At 35.8% G+C, this 20212-nt stretch overlaps 1 protein-coding gene across 1 annotated transcript in view; it reads left to right on the top strand.

Moving 5' to 3' along the window:
• The window catches only part of LOC134539287 (titin-like), a 299819-nt gene that overhangs the window by 73199 nt on the left and 206408 nt on the right, over nt 1-20212 (top strand). The window contains exons 18-23 of the mRNA XM_063381173.1: nt 3399-3530; nt 3973-4096; nt 5223-5240; nt 7432-7656; nt 9459-9619; nt 11296-11507. Of these exons, the coding sequence (XP_063237243.1) occupies nt 3399-3530; nt 3973-4096; nt 5223-5240; nt 7432-7656; nt 9459-9619; nt 11296-11507 (872 nt within the window). The remainder of the gene's footprint in view (nt 1-3398; nt 3531-3972; nt 4097-5222; nt 5241-7431; nt 7657-9458; nt 9620-11295; nt 11508-20212) is intronic.

The raw sequence follows: 20212 nt of genomic DNA, 5'->3' as shown, positions 1-20212 counted from the left end.
TGTTTTTAATAACTTATAATTTATACATTTCTAATTCTACATGATAAAAGAGACAAATTCTGTGTATGTTTTAGGATCCTGTTACTGTTGTGAATAAAATTTTTTTACATACATGGTTTTAATTAAGGACGAATAGTTAAAAATCCAACAAACACGGGTTGTTGGTGCAAGCGTGTATTCGGTACGAAGAAGCAGCTGTGGACGTAGAGCGCATGTTGGCAAGAGTGTAAATGGCACCTGTCTGGCAGTGTGTTTGCTGATAGCCGCCTACCCCCCCTCCTCCTCTCACGCGCTCCCCTTGCCCTGGGTTGGCTCCGGCCGAAGCATGAACGCCATCCTCGTGTTGTGGTACTTGTGTGGTGGTCTCGTCAGGTGTCGTAGCGCTTGGTTGTTGGACATCGCTCGGTTACGGCTCTTCCATCGTCATTCCTCTTCCGCGTAGTAGAGTTACGTTTTCAGTAGAGAGACTGTGGGACATGCCTAGCTGAGCTGAGTAGAACTTTTAAAATAGCCAACGAGTAATAGCCAATGTTTAGTGTTTAATGTCTTAAATATAGTTACACGCCTTTATCTTTATCCAAATATTTTTTTTTTCACTACTAATTATTTCTTAATTATAGAAAAATAGTGTGTACGTATTCTTATCAAATACAGATTATGTGGTGGTAGCAAAAGTATCTTTATCTTGCAAATGTATCTTTGATTTGTATTTTTATTTTTGCACATTTCGATTTGATCAACACCCGCATAACTTTAAAAAACTAAGTTTGCTTGGCGTTTTGTACACGTAAGTTCTTGTGATGTTTCGTGACATGTATCTGCTGGTGAAATATGATACAGATTAGTTGATGCCATGAACTGGATGTATTTTTTATGTTTATCTTGCGCATGTTTTTCGGGATTGTGATTTCTTTGGTGCCCTTTTTTCAAAAGTTGTGTGGCTCTCTGTCATCCAAACTGGGCTTCCTCCTACAAACTGAAATGTTGGAGGAATTCCTCATTGTTTGTTGCAAAGTTAGGGGAACATTGCCACTAGTGCCAAGTCCAGTTATGGAATGCTAGTCTTGCTTACAAATTCACTTGACATTCCTAGAAAAATAAAGATCTGTAATTCTATTAAAAAGGCATTTTACTGAACAACGAAGAGAACTTCAAAATGTTTAGGAACGGCTATCCAACTTTTCAAAATATTGACCAACAATTGGCCAGGGTAACTAGAATTTAAGGGAGTATTGATAGACAGTTAAAAATTTTAATATCAATTAAAAGTGATTCATAATTAACAGTTGATCAGAGATATGTAAACACTTTTAGCAGTATTGCGAAGTCAGAATTTTTTTTCTTCAAAAATGTAGCAATCAGCAATTGTATTTAGTGTTTCTAGTCTTGTATTCAGAACTACCTTTACCTATCTCTCTTCTTGCAATTTTTCAGGAACTTTATTGTAATAATTTTTTTGAAACTCGCAAAAAGACACTAAATTTTTAGAAAATGTCAGTATTTAGTTGGAGGTGAAAAAAAGAATACAAATATCAATACCTGGTGAAGAATCATTTTTTCATTATGGTTATTCTATCCCTAAAGACATTCAAGATTAGCGAACAAGTCTTCAGAATGACCTGGTATATTATTCAAAAACCTATTGCTTTGCTTCATGTGTTAATTAAAAAGTTTGAGAATATTTTAGGCGTACAGAGCAAGTAGGTCAGCCTTATTGCTGCCTGGACTAAAACTATTCCTAAAGCCGTTCATTATTGTTTTGAATGAAAGTAAGCTTTTGATATTAATAGAATGTGTGTCATGATGTTTGGTCACATTTTCTGTGCCATCAGTATAATACTTCATACTGAATTATTATTGTATTTATTTAAACTATTTTTTGTGTGTATAGTATTAGTTTTGTATGATTGTGGTTTGTAGCAGCAGTTCTTGAAAAAAAGAAAGAAGAATTGTTTACTATTGAAAATTTAGTAGAAAATAGTTTAGATCTGTGGAAGCTCTTGTATAGAGGGAAACAGAAACAATTGTTTTTTTTATCAAATCATTATCCAGAAAATTTTTGTTAGGAGCTCAGTTAAATATGGTTTGCTTCATATTTCAAGTTTTGGTTAAGAATATTTTTATTGATTTGCGGAGGTGGAGTACAAGTTCTAAAATCTGAATAGTTCCAATTGATTTTTCACTGAATTTTTGGTTTTTACGAACATGCTGTGGTACTGGAAGAGGTGTCTTAACTTGATTTCCAGACAGACTGCATCGTTCTTGGTTGATACATTGGCATAACTGGCTAATTTTTTTATTGAATAGGGTTCTACGAATGGAATCGCGAAAATTGTTCTCGGCGAAGCTGTATTGCAGTTATTTTTTATAAAATAAAGGATTGAAGTGAAAAAAAAAAAAATGACTCTTGTAATTTTTGAACCAGTTGGGGCCCTATGTTTAACACAAGTCAATAAAAATTATAAAATAAACCATGCATAATATTATTATTGAGTTCATTTTAGCAAACGGAGTGCCACCTCTTGATTTTTTTTTTGAAGTAACCAACAGTTTTTCAAACAAACTTAAAAAAAAAAAAAAAACTAAATATTTTTATGAGAGAAATCTTAAGGTGGGTCTACACTGTATAACAAAACAAGTTATAAAAAATGTTATATTACAAAGTTATACAACATGTTACAAAATGAAAAGAATGAAAATTATATTAAAAGTTATACAACAAAGTTATATAACTTGTTATGAAAACGTGAAGAAAATTGTTATATAACACCATGTTTTATAACAAAATAAGTGTTATAAAACAAGTTATATGTTTCCCATGCAGTGTTGGTAAAGATCAAAGGAAGTTAAATAACTTGTTGTATAACATGTTGGCCGTTTGTCCACACTGGTATACATATTTAAAAACATGTAACATGTTATGAAACAAGTTGTATTACTTGTTATATAACTTATTATTTAACTTGTTATGTAACATGTTATGAAACAAGTTGTATAACTTGTTGTATAACATGTTACAAATATAACATGTTTTTGTTATATAGTGTAGACCCACCTTTAGGCTTCCAATGTTTTAAAAACTTTGCTGCATATGCGAAGCTTTCACATCATACTTGAAGCTTGGCATCGCAACCAAAGCTTCAAATAAAAGGAATGGTAAATTTCAAACGTTAAAAAAAAAAAAAGGTTTTGTTGACTGGCTCAGTTGAAGCTTGGCACAGGCCTGCTCAGCACACGAGCGCAACCCTGTATGTAGTAGCCACTCTGTGAGACGAGCATCAATGAACGTGGTGCTGGTCTGGAAAGTGGGAAGGTCTGTACGCCGTGCGAGCGGGTAGATGCGGGGGGCAGGGGGCGGGCGCCGTGCGTGCGAGGCTGCCGCTATCACGTGTGCGCAGGTGAAGACACGATGCTGAGCGACCAGCCGTACCGCTACCTCACCGTGGACGAGATGAAGAGCCTCGGGGACGACTCCCTGCCCATCGACGTGACCCGCGATGAGCGCATGGACTCCAACCGGGAAACCATGGGTGCGTCTCATCTCGTCTGCGTCTCGTGACACCTTGCTCTCTTACTGTCTGTCGATCTGCTGTCTCTTTGAGGTCCCGGGAGAAAAGAAAAAAAAATTGTGAAATGTTACATACTAACATGAAAGTAAATTAAAATCCATGTGAGTCACAAAAAAATATGTTCCATTTATTTGAAAATATGAACTTCAAATAATCCTTCCTGGTGTAAACTTCAGTATTATGTTTAGTAATTATCGTGGAAACAAACCAGTAATTTTTCTATGCTTATTGGACTGCTGATTGCAGTTTAGTTGAATGGGTTATATTGTGAATGCTGCAGGAGATAGTGCGGTCATAATTTTTTCACTTAAAATAGAGGTTTGGTCCCCAGCATTTTCTATTTTCCAAAATTTTTTTTTTTCTCCATCAATTCAGTTGTGACTTATTCGCTCGTGTGTCCCAGCAGCCCCGCCCACCGCGGAGGACGACACCATCAGCCCGCAGCACACCAAGGAGAGCTACCAGCAGTTTGCCGTCAACTACACCCTGGACAACATCGACATTTCTCGTCACCCCATCCACGTCGGGTGAGCCGTGCCTCTGACCGCTTGTTCGTTCCGCGCCGGCCATCCTCGATCGGGAGACTTCCGAGTTGCGTCCTCGGTGGCGCAATCCCTTTCCCCTTCTCTCTCTCCCCCCCTTCCCCCACAACAACCTCACCACTTTGCAAGCACTCTCGTCCCCTCAACTGTCTCGCGCCCCCTGGATGCACGCAAGGGGCTTAAATCCCTGGCTCGGTCTGTTATCGTCAGTTCGTAGCCAGCGATGCTGCAGCATGTGTCTCCCTAGCGAGTCGTGGAAAAAACGTTAATTTATTCTTGCGTGTTCACTTCAAGTATGTGGTGGTCATGCCGTGTCTGTCTAAATTTTCTTTTTCGGTTTTGGTTAATAGTTGCTCTTACCCTTTCTGGCTGTTGATCGTTGTTGTTGTGATTCTGTTTGCCGTGATCAACCTCGGCGCGTCTCCTTGCGTGACGCCTCGTTCTTTCATGGTGGGCAGAGTACAAAAATGTCAGTGCATCAAATACAAACACAAAAAATACTTCCGGGCGGTTTTGGAAACAAGGACATGATTGCTAGAACACTAGGCAACACTAGGAATCTCTTGATCATGCAAATGAATTTAAATTAATTAGGTATAGGAAAGTTTTTGTACAATTATATTATGTTAAAATCTAATGTTAAAATCATTCCAGTACTGTTTTGTTTTTTCAAGCGCAAATACTTTAGATAGTACACAATTTACTTTACCATATTTTTCTGAATGTAAGACTACCTAATATTCCATTTTTTTTCTTGCAATATATATCAATGCCCTTATTTTTTTACAATTTATTATTTGGCTGGAGTAGTGTATGTTAGTATTTCATGAGTGATGTGATTTTAGTGTATATTTGGTAAATATGTAATGTAATGAGACATTTTAAGCTGAACATCACACTTAAAACAATGATATAGTACTATAATTTTTATAGCACAACATTTTTGTACTTTCCATGCTTCCATGGTATTTTTTTTTCATCTTAATTGTATAAATATTTAGTCCTGCCTGGTAAATGCATAATCTGTTGTTTACAATTTATATTTTAGAATGACTTTGTTAACTTGGTTTTATTTTCTGTTTCTCTTACACAATTGTCCGGATGCAAACAGGAAATTGAAATGGAAGAAGTAAGTTGAATAAATGTGTATTTGTTAATAATGTAGGCTGCTGGGTAATTTTGGCATGCTTTGGTGACTTATTTTTATAAATTAAAAATATTAATTTTACTTCCTGGAAAGGTTACATTGTTTGTCATTCACAGACAAATTTTTTTTTGTGTAGCAGAAAATCATGTTATAAATGCAAGTATAAATGTTTTCTAAAATTATTTGAATATCAGCCACGTAGCTCTTGTTATTAGAACGTGAATCCTTAGTAAAGTAATTAAACCTGTGATTTTTAAATTATTTGGTGGATGGATAGAGGTAGTGTTAATTATTTTGTAGAGTCTAGTATCTGGTGTAAACTCTTCATAGCGAGTGTTTAACGATTGTTAATTGTATGCATAAATGTGCCTGAAAGTTGGCAGCATTGCATGTTATAATGCAAGTAAAAATTTTTTGAAAGTGAAACTTCTTTGGACGTGATGAGAGTAAAATTTAAGGCCAAATTTTAATGGAACTTTTTCGTGGAACATTGTTGTGAAACATTTCTCACACGAAAAAGACATATAATAGGTACTTGGCCAAAGAGATATAAAGAGAGCACTATGCTATATATGTTGCTGGGCTTGTTTTCATTGTCCTCTTTGTGCGATGATTTGTCCCCTACCTCAAGAAACAAGAATCGAGAGAGATAGATGATTTAAAGAATAAGACAGAAAATAGACACAGGTATCCTTTAAAGTAAGCTGTGAGTGCTTTGAATTTTATATTTGCTACCAGCGCGCTCGCGTTCTTCCTTGTCCAACCAGCAGCGTAGAGAGCGCTGTTGAGACAGAACCCTTCATTTCCCGCAAAGATAGCGCTACCTGTTATGAATTTCTTATTTCGTTCAGAGAATTGGTGTGTTCCAAATGACAGGAGAGAAACAGTGACACACACAGTTTGAATTGCCAAAGAAGTTTCACTTCTATGATGTGTACTGAGTTACACGTGCTCTTTTTTTTTCCTCCTCTAAAATGATATAAATGAGATGAATCCAAATAAAGTGAACGGGCTTTATAGCAGGGCATGTTTGGGACCACGGCCGAATTAGTGATCGTGTCGATTGTCAAGTGTCAACATATAGTTTTGACTCAAGGATACAGATTGTGAAAATTTGAAATGTGACCTGTAAACCCGTAGATGATGGGAAACACCGTACTGAAGTTAAAACTGATGGTAGGGATAAACTCTGAGCTAACTGAAAACTCCGGCAGAGCAGTGCTTTGACCTTAAGGGCGAGATCAACAGCTGGAGTTCACCTGAATAAAATCTGAGTGGGACTTTTCACTTTATTGTAAAAGCATCTTTAAAAATATTTTATTATCTTATTTAGCTAATTGAAATTGGAATTATACTATTAGTAATCAAACGTTATGAAAATTAAAATAATGTCACATCTTTAGGTAATTACAGACTTATTGTAAGAACAAAAAAAAAACTTCCACCTGCAAAATCTCAAAAATCTAGCATGATACCCAAGTAATTCAGCTTGGTACAATTTTAAACAAGTAAAGAAGCATTGTTTTTCAAGCTATGTTAAGAAATTATTATTAGTTAATGTTTTTTTGGTAACTGTTGATCTTTAACTGTGTAGCATTTACATAAAAGTTGAAAATTGAGTTTTTTTTTTTAATAGTTTTGATTTTATAAATGTGCAAAATCAAAAATACAGTTTATTTTAAGCGTGAGATCTGACATTGTCAACTTTTGGAACGCTGTGTGTCGTCCCCTCGACACAGTCATTTTGGGTTACATAGGGGGTAGAGGTGTCTCGGGAGGAATAACATTTTTTTAAATATCATACCCAGGGACAAGAAAAAAACCTCTCGGCGATCGAGGCCTCCACACCCGGGGAGTATCTGAAGGACATTTGGACGTAGTTATGCAAAAAGGAACCAACCCACAAATTTTCTTATTTTCTTATTTGAAAATAAATTAAAATAGTACAAGGTTGATCGTACCGTCGTTGCTATTATCATATCAGTTTTTATACTTGGACCATTAAAATTATACCCACGTTATGTTATAAATACGAGAATTACAATTTATGATTAACTTTTAACTTCGAAATACTCGGAATTGGTTTCATGCTTGCATAACTACGTCCATTCAGAGTTGGGTCGTGGCGGATGATGAAGCTAGAGCCTTGCAGCATCGCGTGTCTCGCCCGCAGCTTCCTGGTCAGCTTCCTGGTGGACGCCCGCGGGGGAGCGATGCGCGGCTGCCGGCACTCGGGCGTGCGCGTCATCGTGCCGCCGCGCAAGGCCGCCGCGCCCACGCGCGTCACCTGCCGCTACCTCAAGCGGGACAAGCTGACCCACCCGCCTCCCCTCATGGAGGGAGAGGCGCTCGCCAGCCGCATCCTGGAGCTGGGGCCGGTCGGGGCCAAGTTCCTCGGGTGAGCAGCCGTCGCTTCGATCCACTATGGCACCGTGCCACAGCCCTGCGCTCCTTGGTCCGCGCTTCTCACCGGCTTCGTGGAATCATGTCTCTATTTCAGAATCTGTCTCCTATAACGGCAGCTTTTTACTGCTCTTAGGTGTTCCTTCGTATCATCGATGTTATCTTTGAAAGATTTGTGCAACGGGAGTGCATGACTTGATGTAAGCTTTTTGGACATACGCCATTGCTAAGCACTTTTTCTGTAGAAGAAAACTAAAAAAATAAAAATTAAATAAATAAATAAATAAAAAATACCCAAAAGACAAAAAAGACACAAATTAATTAAGCAATTTTTTTTCTTAATTTGTGTCTTTTTGTCTTTTGGGTAATTGTATTTATTTATTTATTTTTATTTTTTAGTTTTCTTCTACAGAAAAAGTGCTTAGCAATGGCGTATGTCCAAAAACTTACATAAAGGTATCATTGATGAAAAATGATTTGAACTAAGAAATGATATAAGTAATACGCTTCTGACATTTGGAAGATTAAATGATTAGGTTTTTATCATTGTGAAGAATCAACCACTAGCTAACGATCGTATTTTATCATACTTCACAGTGCATAGCTTCAAGACCTTGAAAAGTCCTCTAGTATTTTATGTTTGTGAAAATAGAATAGTTCTTAATAACATGAAAAAAATTATGTTAGTGGGCAGTAGTGATTTAGGGTATTTTTGCTTTGGAGTTTGGGGTTAGGGTTCTTATCAGTTTATCACAGACACGTAGATACTGAAAGAGTTCTGAGCCTTTACAAACATTATCAGGATTGTTTGCTCTATAATAGTGGTATTTATTCGAAATTTTTGTTCAACATTTTATTGCTGTACGTCACTGATTTAAACTAAAAGTAAGACAAATAATTTTGACTCATGTCTGTATTAACATTTTCATCTTTGAATTGTGTTTTTTTGAACCCTTGAATATGTAGTCCTTAAAATGTCCACCAAAATATCTGTCAGATTCGCGCTCAAAACATTATCGAGACTGCCACCACGACTTGACGCACATGCATGATCCCCTCTCTCACAGACACGGGCGTAGCCAGGAGGGGTTTTAGGGGTTCTAACCCCCCCCCCCCCCCATTAGCCCCATTTTTTTCTTATCTGAAAGCAGGTTAGCTAAAAGCCTACCCAGGCTTACTGCTATCACCGGCTACTGCACTGGAGGGGAAGAGTAAGCGAGCCCTACCGATTCTCCTTCCTTCCCCTACCCCTGTCGCGAGCAGAAGCTATAAGGTTGTGACGTCGTGACGGGTCCCAAGCTTTCAAATATCTTACACCTACTGTATTTAACCAGCGCGGTAATTATAAGCAGGTGGTGACTGGGTAACTCTTCAAGCTAAAGCTAACTGTTTCCAGGATTAGGCCAGTTCTGCTGAAACCCAACCATTTTTATTCCTTTTTTTTTGTATTGTCGAGCTTTGAGCATGATTTATGATTTTGAGTGGACGTGGACAAGGCACTTGGATTGATTAAAATATCTTTAATTAATTTCTTACTTCATTACTCAAACAATTTTTTATTGAAAAATTAATAATATTTTTACCATTACAATATTTAATGTTAAGTACCGAAAACTGCTCAAATAGCACTATTTTACACCTTAAAATCCAAATTTTTCCGGGGGAGGACCCCTGGACCACCCCACTTCATTAGGGTGGGGGACCATGCTTCTTAACCCTTCCCCCCCATCCCCCCCCCATACACAAATCCTGGCTACGCTACTGCCCACAGGCTGGGACTGCGTGATTGTGTTGCAGGCCCGTGGTGATTGAAGTGCCTCACTTCGGCTCCCTGCGCGGCATGGAGCGGGAGATCGTGATCCTGCGCTCGGACAACGGCGAGATGTGGCGGGAGCACACGCTCGAGGCGAGCGACGAAGCCGTGCAGCAAGTGCTGAGCGAGAGCTTCGACGGCGAAGGTACGCACGACTGTACGATGCATCGGCGAAGCAGCAGGTTGCGCTGCGCGCTGTGGTCGAAAGTGGGCTTGTCGAGATTCATCTTTCCGAGCGACGGACATGAAGTCAGGGGCTAACTTTTTGTTAAAATTTGCTTCAGTTTGTTTGTGACAGCAAAACGACTTGAAAAGGACAAGGAAAATTCATATTCTATTCGCCGAATCCTAGAGTCTGAAAGGAATCACTTAAATCACCCTATGTTTGAAATGATTGTCTGCTTCCCAAATAGCAAATAAAAATTATTAATGTACAAAAATTAAGTATCGAATAATGTTTGAATGACATGGAGCATAAAACCATAATTTCAAAATTGAAATTTTTTTTTACGTAGACTTGTAAGTAGAGGTGGGACGATACCACATTTTCGATACTCGATTCTGTATTGTTTTTTCAGTTTGATACTTTTGATACTTTCGATACTCCAAGGAAAAATATTTTCCCATTAAGTAACAATTATTACAAATAACATAAATTAGTTTTAAACTACATAAATTCCCTCTTTATTACAAAAATACAAACTGCAAACAACTTTAAATACTTGAGTATAAAAATCAATATAAAAAAATAGAAGTGAAATACAAAATGAGAAACAGTGGCCTTACAAAATGTTATGAAGTCCTTTCTTGGAGGGGGGGAAAAGTTACCAAGCCTAAATTAGAAATAAAAAAAATTAGGCTATTGTAAGAAGAAAATCAGAAATTTTTGCTTGTTTGTTTCATTTTACAAACAACTTTATGGAACAGAACAATTTTCAATAAAATTTTTACTTTAGAAATGTAAATTACAAAACAATCTGATCGTAAGAAAACAATAACAAATGGGTATATTCAGTTCAAAGATAAATGAATGCACAAAATATGAGATCCATGCCTTGGTAAACGCGTGCACCATTTTCATAATCATTGCTAGTTTGCGCCACTAGTCTCGCTTGGTGCTGGCCATAGATGCTACTAGCGAAGTGCACAGCCTTCTTGATACTATCCATATCTATGGAGTAATAAAGTTATTTTCTTACGTTTGCAAAGGTAAACAATGAATGTTTTTCAAAATAAAATCACTAAAACATAGTTTATCAGGAGGAATATAACAAGAAAATTTGTGCATTTTAGGACTTTTCCGCTTCGTAAAAACGGATGAAACGGGAAATTAATGATTTTATAAGTGTATGTTCTGGGAAAGTAAACCATTGTAAATATAGTACTTTCGGTGGGACCAAAATTAATCGGAGTATGACACGGGAAAATGTATGAAACGGGAACGTATTCGAGGTTCTACTGTAGTTGTATTTTGTACAATGGCGACTCAAAACTTAATTCAATACAAATGAACAAAAATTCCGGTATCGAAAAAATGTATCGAACTTACAGTTTCGTTACTCGATACTTTTCGATACCGTCAAGTATCGAAGGTATCGAGGTATCAAAGTATCGAAATTCCCATCACTACTTGTAAGCAAGGCATGGGTGACTTGGTGTACCAGTGTCGGAAGGAACCGGGTGCTAGCCTGAAGGTGGAACGTCGCCAGCCCTTCGGAAAAGTGCCGAGACACCTCGGACGGACTTCAGTCTTTGTTGGTGTGAGCCAGTTGCACGACGAGCGCGGCGTGAACGGGTGCGTTGCTTGTGCGGTGCCCGCAGAACTGGACGCGCTGGAGGAGGTGAACGCAGGCCGCACCACCCGCATCCTCACCACAGACTTCCCGCAGTACTTCGCGGTGGTGTCGCGCATCCGGCAGGAGGTGCACGCCATCGGGCCGGAGGGCGGCATGGTGTCGTCCAGCGTCGTGCCCCAGGTGCAGGCGGTCTTCCCGCAGGGCGCGCTCACCAAGAAGATCAAGGTCGGGCTGCAGGTAAACCTGTTCAAGCCGCGCAAGGGCGCGCCCCTCTCCGCCCTCAGAAAGATCTCTGTCAACCACGTGCCCAAGAAGAAGCGCTTCTCGCTCGTGTGGTGAGGCGTCAACCCCTCCGGACCCACTCCCCTTCTCTCCTGGCCCCGCCTGTCCAGTACCAGCTCTTCACTCGAGGGTGTCAGCCCCCTTTCTTGCTGTCTTTATCATACCACCTCCCAGGTCTTTGTAAACAGTCGAGATTTTATTTATTCACATTTCCTTCTAACGGTTATCTTTCATACCAAAAATCTTTTTCCTTGCCATCCCAAGCCACTTAAATGCTGTTCTGAAGTACTGACCTGGAATTTTATCACGCCACAACTCGAAGTAGCGCAGCCAGAGAAGTTTAGAATCACATAAATGTGTATGTCTTAACCATCCGCCATATTTTACTAATTTAAGTACCTGCTGCGATGGATGAGCAGCTCGGTTCAATCTCGTGTTGCGTGTGTCATAATCAGTACACGTAATGCAGTTATTAATTATTTTAAATGAAAAAAATTTGCTATAAACGCTTGATTTAACTCAGCATATTCAGGCGTTGTTTATGTTATGTGTTATGCCATCTACAAGTTAGCCACCTAAGTAGTAAACACATACCTCAAAATTGAGTCCACAGAGTTTTCATATTAGATAATATTAAATTTTTCATAAATTTATCATGGCCAGAAAATGAATTATTCTTACAAAATTTATTTGATAAATGACACTTAACTTGGCGCTATAACTTCCGGGGTTGAATTGGAACTTTACTTCGAGAGATGAATGTGCAGTCAAACCTGCTTAAAAAAATTTCTTGAGGATTAAAAATTATATATTTGTTAATTATGAGGAAATATTTGTACATAGGTGATATTCAGTGCAAATCTTCTGTAAGAAGTATGGCTATGACAATACGTACTTTGCCTGTAGAGTATATGGCAGTTATAGAAATGATGGCTAAAAATGATAACATACAATGACAGTGATTTTTAGTTGGTTAGTATCATAGTCATAGTCTCCTAATTTTCTATAATGAAATTTTCTTTTGATATTATCATCTGATGTTATATGCTCCACTGTGATTGTAGACTATGGTGGTTTTATTTGACTTGCAAATTTCTTGACTGATATTTTTGTAAATATTTATTGTTTTGTGAGGAAGAACTTTCAACTATTTTTCTGACATATTTCACTACACTAATTAATGTATCATTGCTTTTGTATTTTTTATAAGTGTTCTGTGATTGTGTTATTTTCTTGGAAGTGGTTTATAATTCCAATAATTTGGAATTTTGTAAACTGCTATGAATAGTGGTGGAATTTAGTATTTCTCTAGATGTGTTTGTCATCATAAATTTAAAGATACAGCCAAAGAAAAAAAAGTGTTTATGTTTCCCCTAGCACTTGAAGGATTTTTTAACACAAAGTTATATATAAATTTTCCCTAAAACATTTGTGCTGTACTGTAGTGAGAAAATTTCCAAAAATCATTTTTAGTACTAAATTGAAATATAACGAGCTTGGTGAATAAATTTCATGTTGTCGAGATCACATCATATTCTAAAAAAGGACTGAAATATTCGCATGTGGGCTGTATTTGTTCTGGATTTACATTCTGCAAATGAAAACATGATGAGCATGCTTGCTTTATTACTTTAGATTAGTGTTTGCATGTGGTACTGTCTTCCACCCTCATGTCTAACTTCATAATGATTCAACAAACTCTTTATACACTAACTTAACTTTGTTACATTTTTCATAACTATGTAGTGCTTCTTTTTTTTTCTGTTCTGATTTGCTGTAGATAAAGCCATCAGATGGCAGTCTAGGCTAGTTTATGGAGAGATTTGTAATGAATCTACTAGAGTAGATGGATTGCCACTTACTGGTTAGATGGGGCAAACAGCACATCAATTTCAGTGTCATGAGAATTTTCAACATTTTAAGTAGTGACTAAACAGTATTTTAAATTAAAGTGAAGAGTTGTTTTAAATTTATTAATGTTTATCAAAAACAGAAAATATAAAAGAATTTTTATATTTATACTTTCTTTTTGCTCAAACCATTTTTTAATCAAGCCATTTGACTAGGATTAAAGTGTGTGAGTAGAGCTATAACACCACCAACTTTGATTAATTAACAAATAAAAAAGGTAGATTTCTTTGTAAGAGCATTTTAAATCTAGTGACTGAACCGTTATTAAAAATTTTTACATTGAGTTATAGGAAAGATGGAAAAAAAAGGGAAAAATATTTGTGGAGAAAACGTTGAGGTAATGGAGGTGCATTATTAAGCAATTCTGTTAACGTGTAATTAATTAATTAATTTATTTTATTTGTGAACATATGGTATGGTATGGTATTTAATGGTTTTCCGAAATCATGTTAGGTGTGTTGGTCTCAGACGTTAAGCCCTAAGCACCATGTTTGAGCTCATTAAGAATGATTTATCTATTTTCTACTATATAGTTATTTAAGTGATTATATTTTATTCTGTTAAAAGCTTTACCTTGTCTAAACTTATACCTGTAAGCTAGAAGTTACAAATGTCTATTGATGTATGAAAATTCCTTGCAAATCTCCGACTTGATGCAATCATAATCTATATACATAGATGTTGTTAGCTCAGTTATTTTTGAATATTTTTCCTAGTAAACGTGTGTGGTTGAGAGTTTTGGCTAATATCTCAGGTAGCTAGGCCTTGCGAATCAATGTTCAGTCACTCGAGAAACCAATCATTCTCTTGTGGGTAGGAACATTTTTTTAACACGAACAGTCTCATGCCTCTGTTTTCTAGTCCATCGGAAATGTTCATTTTCTTGTAATAATTTTTGTGTTTTTGCTTTACGAAAAAAAAGGTCCTTTCATGCGTACGAAAGGTGAAATCTTTTATTCAAATTTATCAGCTCATTAATTTCATAAGCTGGCTTTGTTTCCTAGTTTGGGGAAATGAAAAAATTGTCCATGTTTGTAATTTAATGTTGCAATTTTTGTAGTACTCTTGTAGGATGGATTTAATGTGTTTTGAAATTAATTTGTTAGTATTATTTTATATAGAATTTGCATTTTCTACAATTAGCTTTTATTAACATTAGTAACGAGGGTTTTTGTAGCTTATTGTAGTCTTAACATTACACGTATGTCAGTCTTCCATTTTGGTTTGCAACTTATAGCCTAGACTTCCGATTTATGATTTCCCCTCCCCACCCCCTTCGGATTTTTGATTTCCGCCTACCCTCCTTTTCCTCAGTCTGTTCTTAAAATCTCTATCCTGTGTTTCCATGTGTGTGAGACTTGGAGTCTTTGTCAACAGCCATTCAGCTGTATGTTGTACCCGTAATAGCCAATATAAGACAAACATGCTCCCTTTAATTATTCTTTAATTCAACCTATGATCTAACATCATATACTTTCTTCCTCTGCATCAACCAGGCCCTAGTTTTCTCAGAGTGCTTCCAGACATAATTTAAATTTGTAAATTAATAGTTAACATTTTTTATTTTCATTTATTGTTTATTATCCCTGTTGTGTTCATTTGCTTGGGTTCAATAAGCATGCATGCTCAATCTTTAACCATAATAGTTTGTGTCTATCGACAATCACTTTCCACCTATCTACAGATGTCGCACTAAAGAGACATACTTGCATTAACTCACCACCCCCTCTTTTTATTAGACTTACATGACTTTTAGCATATAAGTTCTTGTTCTTGTATAGTTTTGGCAGAATATGTTTATACGTGTATCACAGACATTCACAATACATAATCCAATGCGAGTGGCGTATGAGTGAATAAAAAATTTTGGGTCAAATTTGTAAGCACCCAGAGCATTTATTCATTCCAAAATGTACTTGATGTTACTTGCTTTTCAGACTTCTAAACACTTATTACAGTATAATTAAAACTTGAAGTGTTGAACCTGTTATATAATCAGTCAGTGATGCAGTGCATTACATAATGCCTGTATCAGACTTTTACCCAAGGATCATTTTACCCAACTTTAGATAAATAATTAATTATGATATACAGTAAAAACTTTTTAAGAAAATCACACTTAAGAAATTTCCTGCTTAATAAGTTTAAAAAATTTAGCACTAGACCTGTAAATTCATAAAATTTTCCTTTTTTTTTGTAAAATTTCTAAGAACCTTGAGAATTTTCTGACAGGGATTTACGTATAATCATTATATTTAAGTATACGTACTTAGGATGGATTGGAAATTATAAAATGATGTTGCTAGTTTAACAGTTATTATTGGCTTATTCGCTTATTGTCTTTGCAAGAAATTACATTTATTGAATCATACAGAGTTCTTTAATAATTGTTTAAAAAATTTTAAATGTAAACTGTAATGTTTCCAATTAAAATTATAATAACACTATGATGTTCATAGCTTAGATTTAAGAAGTTGTGTATGGTTTGAATTTTAGGCATATAGTGTAGAGAGGTGTTAGGTATAGAATGTTATTTTTACATTTGTATTGCATATGGTTTAATAATGATAGAATATCGTGTACCTACCTACAAAATTTTTTGTAAACTATTAAATTGATTACCAAATGGGGACAAACTGTCAGTATTCACATTATTAATTTTGTTGAGAGATAGTCATAGAGAATATATATGTTCACTCGTGTGCTGTAGCTATCGCAACTGACCATAAATATATATTTCATAGCTTTATTCGTATGCAGTGTAATTTAGACCTTTGAAGGAGTAATATGTGAAAGAAAATATGTTCAAAAGACTCAGCTTTGTGTCCATTGGTGATACGTCTGGTTGTTTGGTTCGGGCGTACAAACTAGCTCGTTAACGTTGCGGTTAAGTGGGACGTGGAAAACCTTCAAGTAAACGTGTATGGACCCATGCATGCTCTTTATGTGTTCCATTCAAAATCAATTTTCATTCAACTAAACCAGCTTTGGAAGTAGTTTTCAACAATTTCTCTTCTTTTCTATTCTTTGATTGGCTAGCCCTTTGTAAATATTGAGCAATGGTTTTCAAGTTATAGAAAGAAACAAAATGGTGTATGCAGTGTTAATAAAGATATGTTTTTTTTTTTTGGGGAAGGGGGGGGGGGGGTTGTTGGGCCCATTAATAATACTTTTATTTTTATAGTCTAGGCTGCTATGAATTGATGATCAGGGTGAATACGACATGTTTCATCTTTAAAAGTTTAAAAGTTCTTGGAGTAAAGTACATAAAATTTGTGTCTTTGTGTATTAAGTTAATTTAAGCATTAAATTTTTTTTCAAGTTTTAGTCACGCTGAATTACACTCTGCTTCTGTCAGTCTACAATAATTCTCTAGTAATTTTTTTTAAATCTGACAAAGCAGATAAACTTAATTTAAATAATGGATAGGTAACAACATTTGTTATTGCATTTTTTTTTTTGTGGAACTTAGGTTTTCGACTACAAATATTTAACCACATTGAAGAAAAACAAATATTTATGATTAGCTTAGTGTATTTTTTTATTAAATTTGGCCTCAACATTTCATCAACAAAGTCGTTAGGAACTGCAACATTCAGGGACACATTTCAAGAAGATGAATTGACCTTGGTCTTTAATAAGAACCCAATCTTCTGACCTCGCTAACTGGTGTCCATGTAATTTAGTAAGATATGTGCAAAATATATTGTAACATCTGAATTTTAGTATAACGTACATAAAATTGAATTCAAAACAAGATACGTAACATTAACAGAATATTGGAGTTCATGTGTACCTACAAGGTTGTTTTATATTGAAAGTTGTGTGATATTTTGGCTCTTCTTATAATTAAGATGACTTTAAATTATAAATTTTCTTATTTATATTATATCGAGAGCATGTTAGTTACAGGTCATTGTAGAACTAAGCAGATGGGGTAAAATATTGAAATTTGTAGTATAAATGTTGACTATTCAATCCAAATTTGTATTGAAATTATTAGTGATGGGTCAAATCACAATTTTCTCAAATCCGAATCTTGAATTCGAATGCCAAAGAGTCTCTCTAATCCTCTAATCCGAATCTAGGTCTCAGGGGTTGAAAATAAAATAATGTACACGAAAAGAAAAATATTTACTGTGGTGTTAAACATTCAGCCCTTTAAATGTTTGTTTCACAAACGTAAGTTTCCGAAATCAATACATATAATAATTTTATGTCTATAATTGCATGTTAAAAGTACAGACTTTTTGGGAATGGTAACAAGAGAAGTATGAAGAAAAAAATTTACCTAGTGAACTTCAGAGGGTATCAAGGTTGAATTTTGAATTATTTTTCTCCTAATATTTTTTTTTTCCAAATATTTTTCCTCAAATATTGAATCCTTCGAATACTAAGGATTTGATGGTATTGAGGATTTTACTGCCTCATTCCTAGAAATTGTTGACAATATTAAGGAACCGTCTGGACTCATAAAGTCTTAAGTCGTAAGTATTATAAATTACCTATGTTTTAAAATATAGTATTACCTTTACTTTAATTTCATAATGGAAGCAGAGCTGAGTCATAAATATTGGCAAAAGACAGACATGTTTTAGCACGGAGGAATCTCCAAATGTCAAAAATTATGCTGTTTTATTGTAAATAGTTAACTCATTTACTTTATCCTAGTAGTACATTCTTTGCAGTCAAAGTCAGTGTATGGATATAACATCTCAGTTATTATTCTGGCTAACTTTTAAAACTCATGTAGCAAGTGAAGTCAAATAAATGGAAATACATAGATGCCAAATTCGAAACTAGAAGCTTGTCTCTCAGATGTAATCTTGGACAAACAGAGTTGTTTCAAAACCTTTTTTATTAAAAAATTTTCCGTACATAATGTTTTTGTGTACGATAGAGAACTTTGACTGCAAATAATGTTAGTTTTTTGCCAAGTAATAATAAATATATATGTGAAAAAAATTGCTAGTCAGATTTGTATATTTTATAAATATTATTAAGTATCATGAGTACAAAATATAAAAATAATTAGTAGTGTTTTGTGTAAGCAGTGAGATTTATTCTTGTAAGTTAACTGAATGTTACATTTAGTGAGGCTAGTTACCAGCAAACTGCACATAGATTTGCTGCAAATTTCCCAGCATGTAGTGGATATTGATTAGACTGATATATGTTGATAATTTTTATAAATGTTTTTAGTCAATTTTTTTTAAAACCCATAATATATCAATACAGCAATGCAATTTTAATGTCTGTGTTAATGACTGTGTATTTTATTATTTTCTGCACTAGTCTCGAGTATTAGGATTTTGTCTTGACCTAAAATTATTACTTAAAGCTGAGTGATAATTAAGGTAGTCTAAGAGGCTAATCCCATTAGAGTATAAAATAACTTTGATCAGCAGTCAGTAATCAAAATAGTACCTCTTATTAAGTAACTGAAGTATCGCATAGTCCATTAAAGGGACTCTGAAAGCCAGTTTCTCCGATAATACGTTATGTATTCCATTTGGTACATGCAGGATGGTGCATAAGAAATGTGTTCAATGTACATTAATGATTTATATAGTTAATCAATTGATCAGATTGTGATTTAAAATTAAAAATCTTATTTCCTAGTCCATATATCTTGCAAATATGTGTAACCAGTAATATATTTTTATTTTTATGTTTTCTGAAATTGTGATTGAGCATGAAAGGTTACTTAAAATAGTTTTTCAAGCAGAAAAACTGGAAATGTTTTTTTGTGATTATATTTTTGCAAGATAGATTTACCAAATGTTATGATACTTACGATATAGTGTACTTTGTTGTTTTCAAATGAGTTAAATAATCCTTGCAAGCTTTTATGTTCATCATGCACTGCACAATAATAATTATTCATCTCCCATCTGTAATGGAATTGGGTTTCACAAAAGCTTGTTCGTAGAAATAGGTAGAAAATGACTAACAGCTTGCCGCTATCTATTTTTAGTTAAAATTTTTTTTGTTCTGTATTGCAACAGCCTGATTGATTACTCAGCATTGGCATTGTTTCTTTGTACAGCGGATTAATGAATGACCAAAAGTGTAATTGCAAAGTGTTTTATTTTTTTTTTTCAGTGCCCAATAAACTTAGTTAAACTGATTCTGCAAACTTCTGCATTCGGCTTTGGTGTTGATTATTTCAGTAGCTTTGTTGGATAAGACCTAGGACCTTCCCCCGAGTTAACTCCCTCGTAGCGCGGGTGAACAGGTCACAAGCATGGTTCGAAGTAGAGGATGATGGCGAGTTTTGAACTCTTGTAGAGTTTTTTGGCAGACTTGTGCACGCACGGTATGACTGTAGTTTAACTAACTTTATTGGGCGGAGCGTAGCAACGGCTCCAGGCTGTTTGGAAGGGCTGTGCTTGAGGCTAGCAGCGAATCACGTTTCAGTTTGAGGCATCGTCAACGTTTGTGTTGCGGCTGCAGATGTGCTTTGTAGGCTTGCATGGTCTCGCTCTGTGTGTGTCGAGCCTGTCTTTCACTTGTTTGCCCGAGCATTACTCTTTGTTTTACTTTGGTATGTTGCTGTGCTGTGTGTCGGGTGGACAGCAGCGTTTCGAACCCTGCTTCTGTGTTGTTTACCTGCGCTCTCCCTCTCTCTCTCTCTCTGTCTCTAACGCCTGCTTGCTGGAGCAGACTTGTCGCTCGCATGCTACCCACGAGCCGACACGCTTGTCCCTTCGCGAGCTCCGACACTCGGTCTCAGCCCCCGGCGACCC

This window comes from Bacillus rossius, chromosome 15 (assembly GCF_032445375.1).
Source record: "Bacillus rossius redtenbacheri isolate Brsri chromosome 15, Brsri_v3, whole genome shotgun sequence".
Classification (NCBI taxonomy): Eukaryota; Metazoa; Arthropoda; class Insecta; order Phasmatodea; family Bacillidae; genus Bacillus; species Bacillus rossius.
The sequence above is the reverse complement of the archived record's forward strand: the minus strand, read 5'-3'. Positions and strand labels throughout refer to the sequence as shown.